We start from the raw sequence: 21,437 nt of genomic DNA, 5'->3' as shown, positions 1-21,437 counted from the left end.
TTTTTGGTAGTTTAAGGGATTTATACTTCTGTCATTTCCAGGAAATGGCAGAACATGGAGTATTAGATAAAAAAGGCAATGAACATAATTCAGTTTTAGGCTTAGTTGATTGATATTACATAATTTCAGAGTTCTTAAAGTGATTTTAAATTTGGAATATTTTTAATTGGCATATGTTATAAAAGTACAGAAAGAAATTTTTGTGCATATTTAAGAAGCTTAGCTATTACCTTTTTTCTGTGTATACAGTAATAGAAATTGCCCTGGAGAAACATACAGATTAAATCAGTTTAATTGAAAGAAGAGTTTACTTCTAGTTCCTATGACTCAAATCCCAGTCTAAACTTAATATATTGTTTACAGACTCTTTAAGTCATTTGAGTATGCAGTGTATGCATTGGAAAATGAAGGTTATTCTTAGTAGAACCCTTATTATTTTTATTGCTTAACCAGTGTTGCGCTTAATGCAGTGCGTGTATTTCTGTGTAGGCTTCATGCAGTTTATCCAGTCAGTTCCTGTTGCTGAAGTTCTTGATACAGAAGGAAGCATTCAGGTACAGAACCAATTTTAAATGAGTTATGCAATTCATGAATATAATATCGTTTTAAAAAGTTCAATCTTCATAAAAAGTGTGTAGAGTTAAAAGTGCATGTTTCATTTTATCACTGTTCTTTCCTTGAGTTGTTTTCCTTTTCTCAGAAGTGAATAATACTAAAAGTTGCAAATTCTTCCATGTTAGTATGTACAGATGCTTAGTTCCTTAAACGGTGCCTAGCACATAATAGAGGAGTGGGAATAAATTTTATTTTATTTTTTTTTAATTTTTTAACATTTATTTATCCTTGAGACAGAGAGAAACAGAGCATGAACGGGGGAGGGGCAGAGAGAGAGGGAGACACAGAATCGGAAGCAGGCTCCAGGCTCTGGGTCATCAGTCCAGAGCCCGACGCGGGGCTTGAACTCACGGACCGTGAGATCGTGACCTGAGCCGAAGTCGGAGACTCAACCAACTGAGCCACCCAGGCGCCCCAGAGGAGTGGGAATAAATTTTAAAAGTTTGTTAGTTTATAGTTATCTTATATTCCAAATTATGGAAATTCTACAGTGTGTTTAGCTACAAATTAACATTTGGCTATTTCCAACTTTATGGTTCTTCAGAACAGTACTACATGCTCTTGCTCACACATATTTTGCTCATTTGTTTTTAAGACCCCTCTTTTCCCCTTCAACCTTGTTGCTGTCCTTTAATATAGGAATAGGTGAGCAGTTCCTAGGATTATGCCATGTGTATCTTTGAAAATTTTTACACTTTATAGACATGGATCATTTCTTATCACATCTTAATGGTTAATTTGTGTTATTTAAAAAAATTTTTAGTGTTTTATTTATTTTTGAAAGAGAGAGAGACAGAATACGAGCTGGGGAGGGGCAGAAGGAGAGGGAGACACAGAATCTGAAGCAGGTTCCAGGCTCCAAGCTGTCAGCACAGAGCCCGACGTGGGGCCCGAATCACAAACTGCCAGATCATGACCTGAGCCAAAGTCGGATGCTTAACCGACTGAGCCACCCAGGCACCCCAATTTAAATATGACTTTCTTTTTCCCTGTGTAAGAAGAATGTATGTAATTTACACAAAAAAACCCTGATATGCCTGAAATGAAAGCTAATACAGGAGGGACTTGACAGGGGATATTTGTTACAATGTGTTTTTGTCTTTCCCAGTTTAGTATGTAATTCAGTATGGAGTTTAGATTTGCAGAAAAGCATTATTCTCATTTCTTGGCAAAGCAAGTGGTTATACTGTTCTTTGGTTTAAGGAATAGTCACTTGCAGTAGTTAAACATTCATGCTCACTAGAGTCTTTTGGGTTTTCTATGTATGTAACACATCATCTGCAAATAGTGAAAGTTTTACTTCTCCCTTACAAATTTGGATGCCTTTTATTTCTTTTTGTTGTCTAATTGCTGTGGCTAGGACTTCCAGTGCTATGTTGTATAAAAGTGGTGAGCGTGGACATCCTTGTCTTGTTCCAGACTTTAGGAGAAAAGTTCTCAGTTTTTCCTCCTTGAGTATGATGTTAACTGTGGGATTTTTATATAAGGACTTGATTATGTTGAGGTATGTTCTTTCTAAACCTACATTGTTGAGGTGTTTTTTTCTTTTTATCATGAATGGATGTTGTACTTTGTCAGATGCTTTTTGCATCTATAAAAATGATGCAAAGATAATTTTAAGAATAAAAATTATTCTTTCTCTTATTAATGTGACATACTACATTGATTGATTTGTGAATATTGAACCACCCTTGCATTCCAGGAATAAATCCCACTTGATTGTGGTGAATGACTTTTTTTTTTTGTATTCTTGGATTCTGTTGGCTAATTTTTTTTAAATTAAAAAAAATTATTTTTAATTAATGTTTATTTTTGAGAGAGAGCGGGATTGACAGAGCATGAATGGGGGAGGGACAGAGAGAGAGGAGACACAGAATCTGAAGCAGGCTCCAGGCTCTGAGCTGTCAGCACAGAGTCTGACACAGGGCTCAAACCCACAAACTATGAAATCATGGATTCATGAGCCGAAATTGGATGCTTATTAACCAACTGAGCCATCCAGGCGCCCCTTGGTTTGCTAATTTTTTTTTTTTTTTAAGATTTTGCATCCATGTTCATCAGAGATACTGGACTACTAGAACTGATGAATGAATTCAGTAAAGTCGCAGACTACAAAATCAAGGTATAGAAGTCTATTGCATTAATAATGAAGCAACAAAAAGAGAGGAAAATAATCCCATTTATAATTGCACCAAAAATAATAAAATGCATAGGAATAAACTTAACCAAAGAGGTGAAACACCTGTACTCTGAAAACTACAAAACACTGATAAAAGAAATTGAAGATGACACAAAAAAATGGAAAGACACTTCATACTCATGGATTGAAAGAACAAATATTGTTAAAATGTCTATGCTAGTTGGGGCACCTGGGTGGCTCCGTTGCTTAAGCATCCAGTGTCAGCTCAGTTGATGATCTCGCAGTTTGTGAGTTCGAGCTCCGCGTTGGGCTCTGTGCTGACAGCTCAGAGCCTGGAGCCTGCTTGGGATTCTGTGTCTCCCTCTCTCTGCCCCTCCCCTGCTCGCACTCTGTCTCTCTTTCTCTCAAAAATGAATGAACATTAAAAAAAATGTCTATACTACTCAAAGCATTCTACATATTTAATGCAATCCCTATCAAAATGCCAACAGCATTGGGCTCTGTCTGGGCTCAGAGCCACCTGGGTGGCTCTGTCAGTTAAGCGTCATCCAACTTTCGGTTTTGGCTTAGGTCATGATCTCACAGTTTTGTGAGTTTGAGCCCTGCGTCAGGCTCTGCACTAACAGTGCAGAACCTCCTGGGATTCTGTCTCCCTGTGCTTCTCTCTGTATCCCTTCCCCACTCATGATGTCTCTGTTTCTCTCAAAGTAAATAAACTAAAAAAAAAAAAGAAAATCCCTTAAAAAACTACCAACAACATTTTTCATAGAACTAGAACAAACAGTCCTAAAATTTGTATGGATCCACAGAAGACCCCATAAATAGTCAAAGCAATCTTGAAAAGCAAAATTGGAGTTATCACAATTCCAGACTTCAGATTATATTACAAAGCTGTAGTAATCAAAACAATACGGTACTGGAACAAAATTAAGACATACACATCATTAATACAGAATAGAAAGCCCAGAAATAATCCACACTTACATGATCAGTTAATCGTTGACAAAGGAGACAAGAACATGCAATGTGAAAAAGTATCATCAGCAAATGATATCGGGAAAACTGGATAGCTACATGCAAAAGAATGAAACTGGACTACTTTCTTAAATCTGAAAATGGATTAAGGGCCTAAGTGTGAGACCTGGAACTGTAAAAATCCTACAAGAGAGCATAGGCATTAATTTTTCTAACATCAGCTGGTAACAACATCCTTCTAGATGTTGTATGTAGATGATGTCCAAGGCAAGGGAAACAAAAGCAAAAATAAACTGTTGGCACTACATAAAAATAAAAAAGCTCTGTAAAACAAAGGAAATGACCAATAAAAGTAAAAAGACAGTCTGCTGAATGGGAGAAAGTATTTGCAAATCACATATCTGATGAAGGGTTAGTATCCAAAATATATAAAGAACTTACACAACTCAATACCCAACAAATAATTGAATTTAAAAATGGGCATAAGACATTTCTCCAAAGAGGACGTCCAGATGGCTAACAGACACATGAAAAGATGCCCAACATCACTCATCATCAGGGAAATGCAAATCATAACCACAGTGAGATATTACCTCATTTCTGTCAGAATGGCTAAACTCAAAAACTCAAGAAACAACAATTGTTGGTGAGGATGTGGAGAAAACGGAATCCTCATGCACTGTTGGTGAAAATACAAACCAGTGCAGCCATTGAGGAAGATGGTATGCAGGTTCCTCAAAAAATTAAAAATAGAACTATCCTATGGTCCAGTAATTGACACTGCTGGGTATTTACCCAAAGAATATGAAAACACGAATTTGAAGGGATATATGCACCTTTGTGTTTATTGCAGCATTATTTATAATAGCTAAACTATGGAAGCAGCCCAAGTGTCCATCAATAGATGAATAGATACTAGGGCGCCTGGGTGGCTCAGTCAGTTAAGCATCCTACTCTTGATTTAGGCTCAGATCATGATCTCACGGTTTGTGAATTTGAACCCCGAGTTGGACTCTGAGCTGACAGATCAGCGCCTGCTTGGGATTTTCTCTCTCCATTTCTCTCTGCCTCTTCCATGCTCATGCTCATTGTCTCTCAAATTAAATAAACTAAAAAAAAAAAAAAAAAAATCGATGCACGCTTGCACACACACACATAGGAATATTATTCAGCAATTAAAAAAGAATAAAATCTTGCCATTTGCAACAGCATGGCAGGATCTAGAGGGTATAATGATAAGTGATATAAGCTAGTCAGAGAAAGACAAACACCATATGATTTCACTCCTATGCAGAATTTAAGAAACAAAACAAATGAACAAAGGAAATAAAGAGAGATCAAAAAACAGACTTTTAACTATAGAGAACAAACAGAACATTAGCAGCAGGGGGGGTGGATGGAGGAATGGGAAGAAAAAGAAAAGAAAATAGCTGGGGCTTAGAACATTAAACTGCCTAGGGTTGATGTTTTGCTATGCAGTTTTCCAACTGTGTAACCTTGAGTCACTTCTTAACCCTTTGTGCACAGAAGAGTTAACAGAGCAGACCTGAGGCTATTACCTTTAGAAAGGTCTGATTGCTAAGTTAGCCTTTGACTGGTATTTGGGAACTTGGCTTTCAGTGTGTTATTCCTGTGTTCTCTGATAAGAGTGGTTCAGTGTGCCTAGACTGTACAAATAATTTGGTTTACAGTGAACAACTTGCTTTCCTTCTAGAATTTTAACAGTTGCTAGACAGAGGGTGACTTTATGACCAGCCCCCAGTAAAAACCTTGAGTGCTGAGTCTATAATGGGCTTCCCTGGACAGAAACGTTGCACCCAGATTACTTTTTTTTTTTTTTTTTTTTTTTTTTTAAATTGGCATTGGAGAAAAGTAGTATGCTCAGCATATCCCCTCATAGAAGAGAGCCAGGAGGCTGACACATGGATTTCTCCAGACTTTGCCTGTGTATTTTCCCTGTCCTGATTCTACTGTGTATACTTTTGCTTTAATAAGTGTCACTTGTGGTACAACCATATGTTGAGTCTATGATTCCATCTAACAAACTTGTCGGAGGTGTTGACCTCCTAACATACCCTTTAGGTCTCAGTTTTTGCATCTTTGAAATTTGGATAATAATTTAATAGTCTCTGCCTCTAGGATTAGTACCTGAAAATGAGGTGAAGTGTATGTAGAGCTTTAACATAGTTTCTAACTGAAATTATTATTTAATAAAGTTATCAGTTATTACGTTGCTGTGTGCAATTGTGATTTGGTAAAATAAGGACAGTGCAGTTGGTATATTGATTCTTGGTTTCATGTCTGATCTGTGTAAATAGTTTTGCTGAGTCAGAGGTTATTCTCATGTTCAACTTCAGTAGACAATTAAAACGTATTTTCTAAAATAGTTGTTTTTGGGAAGTTATTCTGTTTCTCATTGCTATACATCTTTGCCTAATCTTAATATTGTCAGACTTTTAAATTTGGAATTGTAGTTTTAGTTTTCCCTAATTATCACAGGTTGAACATTAAAAAATATATGCGTAGGCTATGCATTTCTTCTGTGGAGTCCTTATTTACATCTTTTGTTCATTTTCCTCTTGGGTTGTTTGGGTCTTACTGATTTATAGGAGTTGTTTATATATTCTAGGCATAGATCCTTTGGCAAGCCCAAGGGTGTTCAGAAAAGCTGAAACATAGGGTAAACTTTTTTTTTTTTTAAACAGCATGTTACTTGTGTTTTCAAATAGTATATTCTGTTTTTCTTTAACATCTACACGTAAGGGAATAGTTCTAGTTGGTAATCAGAAAGAAAACAAAACATAATTTTCCCACTGTTTCCAGACTCTTTGGACACTCTGGTGCATGTATTGTGTCCCTATAATTCTTTTGTTCAGTTAGCATCTCTCTTATATTTATCTTTCCATCAATTTCCCCTGGGAATTATTGGCACTTTCTAATCATTTTTATTGAGCTTTTTTTAAAAATTATTATTATTGATGTATCATTGACATACAGTATTATATTATTTTCAGGTGTACAACACAGTGATTTTGACAATTACATACATTATGAAACGATCACCATAAATCTAGTTACCGTCTGTGACCACGCATAGTTATTATAAGCAATATTATTGACTATATTCCCTGTGCTGTAGTTTATATCCCCTTGACTTATTTGGTCTGGAAGTTTGTTAATGCTAACAGTGTTTCAGTAGCTACACTTAACAAGTAATTTCAATAACTCATGTTCACTTTAAGGAGAATGTATGGTACATAAAACCCCCTCATTGTTTACATTCAGAAGAAAAGTGAAAAAAAAGTGATAGAGTATAGAGAAATAAAAGTAAATTCATTTCATCTAATGTTTTCCCTAAGGTGTAAAAGTAGCAGCATACTTTTTTTTTATCTTAACTGTCTGCAAGCACAGTAGTAAGACTGATTCTTAGAATATACTTTTTAAAGTCCACATTTTATAATTATTGACTAAACATTAGGCCAGGCACTTGGTCATGTTTTACAACTGCAAAATGTCTGATTTGTTAAGGATTGTATTGAGTTTGTAAACATGTAAATTATATCTTTTCAGAACTTCTTTAGAAAATATGCACCGAGTGAGAATGGACCAAATGGAATCAGTGCTGAAGTTATGGACACTTATGTTAAAAGCTGTGGTAAGTTTTTCAAGCTCTAGTTTCCACTGATGCACTGAAGTCAAGGAAATAGGCTATCCTGATGTTGCTATATTCATACGCATTAGTACACTGTAGGATTTTATCTTACTTCATGTGGGCTGCTCTAACAAAATACCAGAGACTAGGTGGCTTGTAGGCTGGAAGTCCAAGATAAGGTACCTACTTTGTCAGTTGACGGCCCTTTTTGGGGAGAAGACTTTTTTGTTGTACCTTCATCTGGCAGAATGGGCTAGGGAGCTGTGTGGACTCTCCTTTTAGAGAGCACTAATCTCATTCATGAGGGGTCTACCCTAATGATTTAAGCACCCCCTAATACCATTACATTGGGCTGTACGATTTCAACATGTGAATTTTGGGGGCCACAAAGACATTCAGATCATAACATTTCAATTCTCTATAAGAAGATGACTAAAAGATATACTGATAGAAGAAGTCAATTAATATTTTGACATAATAGTAATTAACAAGGTATAAATTCTGTTTAGTCTTTGGTGAATGTATCTTTGCAATCAGTTAACTGTGTTATTATTACAAGTTATCTCTTCCTGGAAGCTGTTAATTTTCTCCAAGATTTTCCCTGTGTTTGAGTAACTACAATTAAAGAGACTGTGGGAAAAGTCTCAGCAATAATTATGCTTTAGATAAATCTCAAGAGCTATGTTAGGAGGATGCCTCTCATGATATTTTATTTTATGGTCCCTTCTGGGAAATAAGTAGGTAGTAGAATGCCAGAGGGATTAATTCATATCGTTTCGACCATTTATGCCTACCTATCCTCATGAAGTTTATGTTCTAGAGGATTTTTTAATTTTCTTAAGCACTTTTTTGTTTGTTTGTTTTATTTGTTTTTGCTTTTAATAGCTAGATTGTTTAAAAGAGGGTTAGTAAAGGAGTTGACACTAGAGTTAGCCCTGGATGGGATATGGTATATAAGTTGTTCCTGTTTTAAGTTCCTATTTATACCTAAGGCAAAGTAGGTAAGGGACTTCAGACACATGTAACAGTTGTATTTAAACTTTCATATCATTTAATGGCTTATAAACTGATTCTTATACATGACATTTAAAAATTTTTCACAATGTTCCTATGAGGTAGTATTCCAGATTATTTTAGACAACATAATTTACTCCCAAATTTATACTAGATGATATATAAAGAAGTACATCTAGTTGGCTGAGAAGTATAAAGAAAATGTAATATTGCTGGGAACTTTAAAAGCACTGAAACAAAACATGTATGTGTATATTAAAATCCTTTATGGTTTTAATTGTATTTTTACTGAAGGAATATAACGTGGTACGTGTAACTGTGCTCTCCCTTAAAAATGACCATGTACAGTGTATTTAGATTTAAAGACTAAAAAAAATTTTTGAAACATTCTAGAGAAAATGTATTATTTCTTTTAGTTCCCCTTGCTCTCCCAACTCTGTATTTCTCTTTTCTTTCTCTCCTTCCCTGCTTTCCTTCTTTTCTTCTTTCCTTTTCCCCTTTCTCTTCTTTCCTATTTTTTTTTTACCTTCAACTCTTGTTTTCTATGTTCTGAAAAAATTACGTATCATCTAAAGACTAGGCAGGACATCTAAGATCACTCACATGACAGTTCATAGTTCATACTGTCTTTTATAGCAAGACTTGTCTGTCAAGTGTCCTGTACGTGGCTTCTCTGTGGCTTGGGGTTCTCAGAGCTGGCTTCCAAGAGGAAGTATTCTAAGAAACAGAAAGTAGAAATTGTTGGTTTCTGGTGGCTTGGACTGGGAAGCTGGTCATTTGTCATTTCTGTCATAATCTCTTGGTCAAAGCAGTCACAGAGCTTGCCCGGACCCAAAGGGAGGGGTTATAGTTCCCACCTTGAGTGAAAAGCATGTTAAAGAATGTGTGGCTATTCTTTAGTCCACCATGCCTAATTACTGAAAACTTTTTAACATCATGAATCTATTTAATAAATGAATGCTAACTTTTTCTGCTTGAAATATATACACACACATACTATCTATAAATATTGACTAAAATTTTGAAAGCCCTGCTCACTCTTAGTAAAATTACTGGAACAGTATATTATGGTTGCATGTCGTAATTGTTTTATGTATTGTTCTATTACATAAATGTTCTATTACATAAAATGTCTTTTATGTAATGTTCTATTTTTTTCCAAGACCTAATGAAAATATGACTGGGTTTTTCATATAAAAAAATAGCCATTTCAAATTGAACTTCTTGGGGCACCTGGGTGTCTCAGTCAGTTGAGCGTCTGACTCTTGACTTCAGCTCAGGTCATGATCTCACAGTCCTGAGGTCAGGTTCCATGCTGGGTGTGGAGCCTGCTTAAGATTCTCTCCTCCCTCTTTCCCTCTCCTGCATGCTCATGCGCTCGCTCTCTCTCTCTCTCTCTCTCTCTCAAAAATAAAGAAATAAGTTAATTAATTGCACCTCTTGGATACTTCAGTTCAAATTGGATCTTGCTCCTTTCTTTCCCCAATATTGTACTTTTATTCCTTTCCTGATAATCGATTTGATGGCAAGCCTTCTCTTCATCTTATTTTGAATAGCCTTCTTTTTCCTTTGTACCTTGTTGTGTTACAAAATAATCATTTGTTTTTTAGGGTGTTTGGTATATTGGAGGTTAGAAGCCATTATTTGAGTTTTTCATTAGAGGATTTAGTGATCAATAAGTTGCTACTTTGTACTAGAATCTGATTGTTGGACATTATCATATAGATGTATGTATAAGTTTCATTTTAGAAAGCAAAGGTTTAGATTTTTGGCAGAGTGTAAGAAGAAAGTGATAATAGTTTTGGTGACAGTTTTTTTCCAGATTATGCAAGGTATCAAGTATATTTCATGCAAGTAAATAGAACATTAATTATTTTTACAAATATATTTTTGCTAAGTAAAGGGAGATACTGTCATTTGGTTCTCTAATATTTCTCTGAATTTTACATCAAAGTTGTATTATAATACCAATTTAAAGATATTGTGCATTTCATATGGGCTCAAAACACTAACGGGCAACATCCTTTTGACAAAATTCTCTTGGACAATCTACTCTGTGCCATTTCATATTGTTCTGAATCTGTTATCTGTGCTTTAAAAATTTCTGGGGATCATCTGACTCTTAATTCATGTCTTTTCCAGCATGTTCTCTCTTAAGCATTGATACTTTGAATTATTGGGACACCCTGATTTCACCACCCCCCTCCCCCATTTATATACATATGAAAGAGAGAAGATCATATGTTATCTCACTTGACTTAAAAAACAAAACAAAACAAAACAAAACAGCGGTGCTTGGTTGGGTCAGTTGGTTAAGTGTCTGGCTCTTGATTTTGGCTCAGGTCACGGCCTCATAGTTTGTGGGATCGAGCCCTGTGTCATGCTATTAGCATGGAGCCTGCTTGGGATTCTCTCTCCCTCTTTCTCTCTGCCCCTCCCCTGCTCGTGCACTCGCTCGCTCTCTCTCAAAACAAATAAACTTTAAAAGAAAAAAACAAAAAACATCTATTAAAATGACCCTTAAACATATTTATGACCTTAACCCACTGAGGCAGGGTAAAGGCTCTTTCCCATACATTTCCCATTTCCATTGGAAAATAATCCAGTAATAATTACTGTAAAAGCAAACATGATGATAGAAAGTAGTATATAAAAACATCTTGCTTTGTCAGTAGAGACAGGCAAAATTCATGGCATGTCTAGTTGTGTAAAAATTTTAGGTCAAATGTACTGTTGCTACACATGTGAATCATTACTCTGTAGAGGCAGCTAAACAATGAAACAAAGTAAATAATGATAAAACTAATTTATAATGAACCAAAAGATAAGCTGCACCATACAACAATTCAAGTATATTGATACACAGTGATGTTCTTTTGGAAAATTGCCAGTGTTTTAACAATGTTCTGATGCACATTATCAGGAGTTTTCTATCCTTCACAAGTATTGAGTGGCAGCCAGATTGCTAAGTGACTCACGTATTAGAGAGCTCGGTGTCCTAAGTTCTTACGTGTTCTCTTTATGAATTTCCTTTAGCACGGCGCTCACTAATGTCGGAGTGGAGGGCCATTAGTCGTTTGTGGATTGCATATTTTGCAGCAGTTTTAGAGCAGCAGCACTCCAGCATTCCCACTGTAATCCCTGGACCAGCAGCATTGGCTTCATCTGGGAACTTGTTTGTATTAACAGAATCCCAGGCCTTGCCCCTGATGTTTTGATTAGAATCTTCATTTTAACAGGATTCCCAGGGGATTCTAGTACATTAAAGCAGAAGGGAGTACACAAACTGTGGTGTGTATAGCAATCACTTCCTAGCACTGCCCCGAGAAATTCTGATGCAGCAGGACTGAAGTGGGCCCTAAGGGTTTGCATTTTTAAGAAGCTTCTAAGGGTGAGTGATGCTGCCAGTCTGTGCATCATTTTGAAGAGCAGTTTCCTAGCAAGAGTCAAATCAGTTTCTTCCTACAACCTTCCTCATAGTAAGTATTTTAGGATTTTTAGGCCACATGATCTCTGTTGTACCCATTCAGCCAGGCCAGTGTCGTGCTCAAGAAATAGGTAAATGAATGGATCTGGCTGAGTTCCAGTAAACTCTATAAAATATAAAAACAGAGGAGGTCCCACTTTGGCCGTCAAGCTGTATTTGCTCACCGTTTATGTAAGTGGCCCTCAAGTCCCCCAGTGGACCACTTAATGTGTCAACAATTGTATTCAGCTGAAGTTAACATAATCTATAGTGATGCACACACACAAGTCATTTTCTTTTTTGTAAGAAGCCCAGATGTCAGTCATTGTAGTTGCTTTAGCTGCTTATGGATGTTAGGGCCAACCAAGGTCTTTGTGATTCTCTTGGCCTTCTCCCAGTGGTCCCAAATGACTATTGCAAATGCAGTCATCATGTTTGCAGTCCAGCCAACCAGGAGAAGAAACCTAAAAGGCTCACTTCCCAGCTCAGCCAGCCCCATCTTTAAACATGCTCATCACAAACCTACATTTGCTTATAGTTCCCTGGACATGCCTAAGTGCAGGTGAGGCTGGGAAATACAGTCTTTTACCTAGGCATGCTCTTGTCTCCCAGATCCTGGTTTTGTTTTAAGGAAGAAACAGATTGGATAGTGTGTAGACAAACTAGTAGTTCCTGTCACACTGCAGGCTATATTTTGAGAATAACTGATTTGTTACAGTTTAGTGAAAATTGTTAGTAGACCAATAATATGATTAGAAGCATTTTTTGGGTAATAGTGTGCTTTCATTCATTCTGTACATATGGATACATTTTGAAATATATAAAATGTATAATTTCACCTGTAATTAGTCTATGGTTAGTTATTCTAAACAAATACACTTGAACTTAAATATCTTGAGTGTTGCATCTGTCTAAATAGCCACTTTGGGGAACAGGAGTTATACAATGCAGAAGTGGCTTGAGCCAAGGACTTTAGAGTGAGAGTTAGGTTCAAATCCCAGCCTAGTGACCTTGGACAATCTCGTTAACTTCTGGAGCCTGAGATATTTTCATTAGAAGGATAGTTACAATACTTAACTGGCATCATTAAGGGCTAGAGATGATGAATGTAATGTGCCTACCTAAGGGACTAGCTTTCAGTAAGTTGTAACTATGATTAATTAATTAATAATTAATGATTAATCCAGTGAAATTAATTTGGTCATTAACAGGTGGTCCAGTCTTTTTCCTACATATTAACTGAAATAAACATGCTTTTGTAAATACTGATATAGCCATGTGTATGTTTATAAGTTATGTTTCTTGTTACATTAATAATAAGAGAAATAGAATGGAAAAAATAATCTTCAAAAAGGTGATATTTGCTTAATTTTATTTGAGCATTTTCAACACATGACAGGTTTCCAGACTTTTTAGAAGAGAAAGGCAAAAGAATAAAGATAGAGCTAGTGACTCTGCTCCAGCCCTGCTCATGTAATTTTTCTTAATACTTTAGAAGATTATGCTGTGAACTTCTTAAGCGCCTTTACCACTCAAGTGAATTTAATTGTTTTTCTATCTGCTGGCACTTCACGATTGTTTCTCCAAAGATTTTTCTTTTAAACCTACATTTACTTTTGTTCTATTATAGATAATAGGGTTGTGGGATGCTTGACTTTATTATGTGTATTTCTGTAGACACTTCTTCTTTCTGCTGTCATCTGTAACGTGTCCAATTTGAAATGAGAAATGGGAGAATCATATTATAATTAAGGTTCCTGAAGCCTGAATTAACTTTTGATAGAAATGACTTTTATAATTTGACAAAATTCTACAAGATATTATTTCTCATGCAAATAGCAATTTATATTGAGTTTCAACTGATAATCTCTTCATAGAGTCAAAGAAAATTACACAATTGAGAATTTGGGTGATAAATCAAAAAATAGTAGTTAAATTGAAATGAAAGTAACACAGACTGCTTTTATACTCATTTGTATGTTTGACCTGGTTTGCATGTGTTTTCACAATTTTTTAACTGTTATTTGCAGCTGGATATTGCGTGATTACATACATACTTGGAGTTGGAGACAGACACCTGGATAACCTTTTGCTAACAAAAACAGGTATTAAATCATGGCCACCAGTAGATGTATATATTTTATATGCCGGTGATTTCTACTGTGGAATCTGCTTAGTAAAACAAAATAAGTTGCATAAAACAAAATAAGTTGCATAAAACAAAATAAGTTGCAAAATGTGGTAGGCGCATTGCATAAGTGAAGAAAAGTCAAATAGTCTTTTTTTTTTTAATGTTTATTTTTAAGAGAGAGAGAGAGAGACAGAGCTCATGAGCACAGGAGGGGCAGAGAGAGAGAGAGGGAGGAGAGAGAGTCCACAAGTGGAGGAGGGGCAGAGAGAGAGAGGGAGACAGAGGATGCAAAGCAGGCTCTGTGCAGAAAGCAGAGAGCCTGATGCGGGGCTTAAACCCACGAACTGTTGAGATCATGACCTGAGCCAAAGTTGGATGCTTTTACCTGACTGACCCACCCAGGCACCCCTGAAAAATCATATAGTCTTAAAAGTCCCTTCATATGGTACCTTTGAAAGAAACTCCCATTCTTTATTTTTTTTAATTTTTATTTATTTATTTATTTTGAGAGCACAAGCTAGGGGAAGAGGGGTGTGTGTGTGTGTGTGTGTGTGTGTGTGTGTGTGTGTGTGTGTGTGTATGGAGAGAGAGAATGAATCCCAAGCAGATTCCACGCTCAGCGTGGGCTTAATCTCACGACCCCGGGGTCATGACCTGAGCTGAAATCAAGAGCTGGACACTCAACTGACTAAGCCACCTAGGTGCCCCCAAAACTCCATTCCTTACAAAGAATCACTTCAGTAGTAATTCTATGGGTGGTCTTCTCGCTCTTCCTTCTGAAATTGCCACCTTTGGGGGAAAGCCCATAATAATGTATGCAAGCAGTTGAGTTAGTGTTACTGCTTACTTACAATGTTACTTCCTTACTTCCTTACTTACAGCTCTGTTAGAATGAGCTCACATTAACCCCTGTCTTTAATTTTTTGCTTTTCCCCTTGGAGTTCCATGGAATAATCATTCTCATCCCCCTCTTCGTGATAATTATTTAGCCCCTTGGCTTTAACACCATCTTGAAGCAAACAACTTTCAAACTTACAGCACTGTACTTTAGTCCATTTCATTAAGCTTCAGACTGAAATATCCAACCACTTACTTGACTTCCAAATTATATGGTCAGTTGTAAAAGTTGTTCCCTTCCTCCACTACCTGCTTAATAATACCTGCTCCTCACTTAATTTTTTCCCATCTCAGTAAATTGCAACATCATCCACCCAGTTGTTTAAGCCCCAGGCTTAAGAGTCATTTTTAATTCCACTCTTGGCCTCATTTCACATATCAAACCTATTAGCAAATCTTGTCTACTCTTCACCTCCAAAATGGATCATGAAGTTATCCACTCTCTTCATTTCCACTCCTTTGACTCCATTTGAAGCCACTACCATCTTTTGCCCAAACTATTTGAACAAAATCTGAACTCTTTACTGTGGTGCTTGTGGCTTGCCCACACTGACCAATTTGATTGTGTAATGTCAATACTCCTGCCTCAGACTAATGCCCTTGTTTTTCTCTCTGGAAAGCTCTTCTCTCAGATCTTTGCAAATCTGACTTTGGTTATTGAGTCTAAGTTTGAGTGGGATCTCCTTAGAATAGCCTTTTCTAACTCTCTGATCTGAAATGGCTTCTGAAATGTACTTGCCACACCACCCTTCTCCATTACTCTCTATTATTGTTTCAGTTTCTGTAAAGCACTTACCACCAGCCAAATTTATTATCATTTTTTTGTACGATAAAACAAAGATTTATTGAGCAACTGCTGTGTGTCCGGTATTGATCTGGGTTCTGGGGATACCAAAATGAACAGAACAGACACAAATCCAGGTCCTCATGGAGCTTGTTGATCTCATCATCTTCTCCCATTCAGGATGCAGGTTCCATGAGAGCAGGGACCTTGTCCATCCAGTTTGCTACCATTCCTCCAGAACCTTGAACAACACCTAGCTAAAGTGATTGATAGATCACTGTTGAATTAATGAATGAGTAAATAATTCTTCTCTTCTGTGTAGTCTTTTCTTCCCTGGGCTAAATAATTCAAGTTTCTTCAGTCTTCCACAGAAAATAGATTTTAAATTACTCTTAAAATGGTCTCTCAGGTAAGAACATTTTCTGTTTTGTTAGTATTCCTCCAGATTGTGATACCGAGAATTTAACACATCAAACGTAATTTAATATATCAAGTGTAGTCTAATTATTAATATATAATTATTAATTCACAGAATCTAGAATTTCATATATTAGTGTGAAAAATTATCTGTGACAGAATTTGCATGTGGGATTCATGTCTGTGTCAAGGCCAGGCTGTCCCTGTAGTAACTAGGACCACAGAATGTTGTGGAGGTTCTCGCCAAATTTGCCAGTGTAGCAGAGGATACTTAGAAAATGTTATGGTGTATTTGGAGAGAATTGTAATTTGGAAAAAGTTTTCCTGTGTTGTTCCTTAATGCTCTGATATTTTAATTGAATCTTTTAACCACAAGAATCAAAGTACCAAAGTGATTCTGTTTGTTTTTGTATTGAAATTATTTTATAATTATTTTATAACTACAATGCAATTATTTAATGTATAGAGTGCCATTACATCTATAATGTTATTTTCACATATCTTGTCACATACCTTGTCTCTTCTTTTGGAAATTGATAAATAATAGACCTTTTTCTTTTGGACTTTGAGAACTGCTCTGTCTTTGTGTGTGTGTGTGTGTGTGTGTGTGTGTGTGTGTGTGTGTCTGTGTGTGTGTGTGTTGGGGATTTTTAAAAATAAGATTTGGAAATCAGAGTCTATTTAATACACTTCTGTGGTCCAGTTCACAATTAATTTGTTTTAATGGAAATAGAATATAAAATTTCAGAAGCAGGTTTTAAGCATCTTGTCACCAGTTTTCCACTAGAGGGTGCTCTAAATATGACTTTAAAAATCAAAAACTTACAATGTGCTAGATGAGAGACATGTTCTCTTTCTTTTGAAACGGCATTTCTTTTGGTTATTTTTTCTTAACTGGTCTTTAATTATTTCATTATTGATATCATACAGTTAGCATTTTAAGTCTTACTTGCTAGGATTAATGCCTTTAATTTTCAAGTTTAGTTTTAATGAAATTAGATTATATAAGGAAATACCAATTATATCAGGACAAGTGCAAGTATGATGTATTCCTCAACCTCTAAAAATTTGTAATAATTTATTTCAAAATGTTTTGTGTTTATAGTCATTTTTTACTGACAGTTTATATTTCAAAGTGGTTTTTACATAGGTGATATAATTAGACTTTGTATAATTTAGACAAGTATTACATATTAAATTATATACATGAATTTTGAATGTGGTTCATTGCAGGAAATACACCTTAGAACTTGTAGTTAAAAAATGCCTCAAGTATCATGAAGCTCCTCCATTGTGAATTTGGGTTCCCCACTATGTCTTAGGCACAGACTGTGACGTATTAAAACTTTAAAACTTTAGATTCTCTTATGTAACTCTCCAGTCTCAGTGTTGATGGTGCAGTTTTTATCATAAGTAACATTGCTCCCATTCTTCAGAATAAAATACCTTTTGTCTTCTTATCTGCCAGCTTGAGCAGGTGTAGTATCCATGACTTTGCTTTCAGATGAAAGTGGTTTGGAATTGTAAGTAGAGTTCCACTGATTCTTCTGTGTCCAGTTCCTTGTCATGAGAGATGGAGCAGAGAGGAAGAAGATACTTAGATTTCATTTTATTGAGGATCTCTTGGAGATTTGCCTCCAACACACTGTTCCACCTGTAAACTTAGATGAGACACAAGAGGGTTAGATTGATAACTTTAGAAGTGTGTGGAAGAAAATGTTTCACTGCATAGAAAGAATTTCAAAATGTATACAACAATAATGTGCAAAAAGGCAAAATATGAGACTCAATTACAGATTTCCCAGAAATTTTTTTGCCTGGGTTTATTGGTGTGTTGATACTTTAGCTTGGTTGAAGTATCCTCAGCTTGTCCAGCAGAGGGCATTGTGTGTCCACCATAAATGTGACAGTCTGTTAATTCCTTTGTCAGTGTATTGCCCTGTGGTCACTTATAACATTGTTTTCCTGAAGCAAATTTGTAGTGAATGGTATTTCACTTATCAATGCAGTGATGTAGCATTATTTGGGCAAGAAATTAAAAATTTAAGCTCTAGAATGGGATTGGAAACATGAATTTCTTTCAGAGCTGGTATCCTTTGAGGAAGCTTTCAGAAGTTTGTTCAGGGTTATTTGATTGTGACAGGACTCAAAGCCTGATTTGGGTTTATCTCAACTGTGGGGAAAAATTTTTTTATTGTTTATTTTTTAAAATTTGAGGGGGAAAAACCAGGATTGGTATAACTGAAAAACTTTATTGTTTATGATTTACAGACTTTATAACAGAATGAACATTTATATCAGTATATAAATAAGTGAAAAACATTCATAAATGAAAACAAGGAGCTAGATATCTGTAGTAAATGGAAAGTTCCCTGTAGTTCCTGAGGATGGCTCTTCTAATCTGGAGCTGTCCATTTGTACAGTGAGAGGAGTGGTGACTCTTTGTCTGTCTCAGCACTTCAGAGTAATGCTCTCTGAACCTTTTGTCACAAAGCCTGAAGGTAAGAAAGTCATTGTTCCCTAATTGGAAACTTTTCTTCATCATTCTTTAACTTTATGTCAAATTAATGCACATCCTTTTTTAATTCTGAGGAATAGTCTCACATAGGAGTTAATGTGTCAGGATCTAAAGTAAACATCTTTAGTTTTAAATTGCCCCTCCACCATTGGGTGACTTTGGGTAAGTTGTCTCTCTCTATGACTCAGTCTCTTTTCTGAATGTGCCCATAAGAATAGAACCTCTCTGCCTGTGGTGTGTGAGAGTTGAATGAGATAATGTGGGCAAGGTTTTGTATGTATTGAGCATATAGTCAACATTTCTTAAGGACTGGCTAGCTATTATGGTTTTCTTTGTTGGTTTACTACCAAGAAAGAAGAATGCCTTCCTTTTTTGGCTTATGTAGCTTTTTTATTTGCAGTCATAATTTTAGAGATAAAAATATAATTAATGTATTTCAAAAATTTCTTTTTCCCACTCTTAAAAATACAAACTCCTTTCAGTTACTGCCTTTTAAATTGTTTTGATTGGCTCTTTATTTTAGTAGTGTAGGAAGGTTTATGAGAGAAACAGTCAATTTTATCATGGATTTAATGTTATTCTTTCTGTTTTAAGGTAAATCTTGATATTTTGAAAGTAAATATGTTTAAGTGTTTTATTTTTTTCTTAGGGTATAACACAGTAGTTCAAAATCTTCTATAGGGAGAACTTAGTTACTACTCAAATGGTGATGCTTCCTAAGCTATTTGTATTTAAGTTAATTAGTTTGGTAGGTTAAAAATACTGTAAAATCTAAATCTATAGACTTACTTTATTAAAAAAAATATTTAATGTTTATTTATTTTTGAGAGAGAGAGAGTGTGAGCACAGGAGGGGCAGAGAGAGTGGGAGACACAGAATCTGAAGCAGGCTCCAGGTTCCTTCAGCATAGAATCCCATGCGGGGCTCAAACCCACAAACCATGAGATCATGACCTGAGCCAAAGTCAGACTCTGAGCCATTCAGGCACCCCAACTTGCCATTACAAAAAAATTATTTATTTTGATAAAGAGAGTGGGGGAGGGGCAGAGAGAAGGGGGGAGAGAGAGAGAATCCCAAGCCGGTTCTGCCCTGACAGTGTGGAACTTGATGTGGGGATCAATCCCATGAACCATGAGATCATGACGTGAGCCAAATTCAAGAGTTGGACAATTAACCGACTGAACCCCCCAGGCACACCGAAATCTATAGATTTACTTTCTTAATGTGCTTGTTTATTCCCTGGGACTTGAGAGAAAGGGGCATAAAATGTTTTATGCAGTTGGTAGGCACCTAGTAAATGCTTTTAAAATGAACAAATGATGGGGCGCCTGGGTGGCTTGGTTGGTTAAGTGTCCGACTTTGGCTCAGGTCATGATCTCACGGTCCGTGAGTTCGAGCCCCGCGTCGGGCTCTGTGCTGACAGCTCAGAGCCTGGAGCCTGTTTCTGATTCTGTGTCTCCCTCTCTCTCTGCCCCTCCCCTGTTCATGCTCTGTCTCTCTCTGTCTCAAAAATAAATAAACGTTAAAAAATTTTTTTTTAAAAATAAAATGAACAAATGAAGTTTTTTCATGTTATTTTTATCCATCTTTAGGGTTTCTAGAATAATCTGTTTTCCTGCCTAAACTTATTTTTACTGTAGACTATAGACATAGTAGTATTTACCAGTTTGTTTTTTCTCAGTTGATGTATGCAAAAGAGAATCAGGCACATAACACCACCCCTTTTTAATCCATAAATACTTTTTTAGTCTCTATTAATCATTACTTTAGATGCTTAGACAATGACAAGGACTCACAATCATGTGAATAATTTTCTTTTCAGACGTTATTTAAAATATGATATTTTGAAAATTTCTTGAATTTTCAGTATCAGAAATCTGGCAGTCTTTTTTTTTTTTTTTTTTTTAACATTTATTTATTATTGAGAGAGAGACACAGAGTGTGAGCAGGGGAGGGGTGGAGAGAGAGGGAGACACAGAATCTGAAGCAGGCTTCAGGCTCTGAGCTGTGAGCACAGGCCCAACGTGGGACTTGAACTCACGAACCATGAGATCATGACCTGAGCTGAAGTCAATCACCTAACCAAATGAGCCACCCAGGCGCCCCTGGCAGTCTTCTTATACTTAATGAAACCTATCATAAAGAAATTGTTAATGGTGCTTTAAAAGGTGCTAGGTTTTTTTCTTGTTTGTTTGTTGTTGTTGTTTGTTTCTTTTTTAGAGAGAGGGAGAGGGACAGATGGGGAGAGAGAGAGAGAAAATCTTAAGCAGTCTCCATACTCAAGTGTGGAGCCTGATGTGAGACTCAATCTCACAACCATGAGATCCTGACCTGAGCTGAAATAAAGGTCGCTTTACCAATTGAGCCACCCAGGTGCCCTGGTGCTGTATTTAGAAGGACATTGTTTCCTCTCATTAGAAGTAATAGAAAATGATAAAGTGCTATATATACTCTTTATGCCTAAGGAGCTGAAAATTACATCACGGAGAAAGTAACTTAGTATGAAGAATGTGCTGGGTTTCTATGAGCTACACATTCCAGTAAAAGTACGCATTCCAGCAAAAATACCTGGAAGCTGAAATAATCAGTGCCTTTGCAGGTAATACATAGGTTGGTTAGATTGATTTAGGTCAGATTGTGGAGACAAACCAATCTGTTTCCTTTTGTATCACCTTTTATATGGCAAAGCTTGATTCATTGAAGTAAAACAGTAGATTAGGACATTACTTTTTTTTATGTAAGTTTTCTTATCAGGTGATATATTTCTTAAAGCTGGGTAGACACTGTATTTGTTTTGCAATACATAATTTGGAGGGGGTTAATTTTTA

At 36.2% G+C, this 21,437-nt stretch overlaps 1 protein-coding gene across 1 annotated transcript in view; it reads left to right on the top strand.

Annotated features, from left to right (window-relative positions):
- Window positions 1–21,437, top strand: part of PIK3C3 (phosphatidylinositol 3-kinase catalytic subunit type 3) — a 142,934-nt gene that overhangs the window by 89,778 nt on the left and 31,719 nt on the right. Inside the window, exons 19-21 of the mRNA XM_049620173.1 lie at window positions 490–554; window positions 7,301–7,385; window positions 13,893–13,967. Coding sequence (XP_049476130.1) covers window positions 490–554; window positions 7,301–7,385; window positions 13,893–13,967 — 225 coding nt within the window. The remainder of the gene's footprint in view (window positions 1–489; window positions 555–7,300; window positions 7,386–13,892; window positions 13,968–21,437) is intronic.

Source organism: Panthera uncia (assembly GCF_023721935.1).
Source record: "Panthera uncia isolate 11264 chromosome D3 unlocalized genomic scaffold, Puncia_PCG_1.0 HiC_scaffold_8, whole genome shotgun sequence".
Lineage (NCBI taxonomy): Eukaryota > Metazoa > Chordata > Mammalia > Carnivora > Felidae > Panthera > Panthera uncia.
This window is presented reverse-complemented; position numbering and strand designations above follow the sequence as displayed.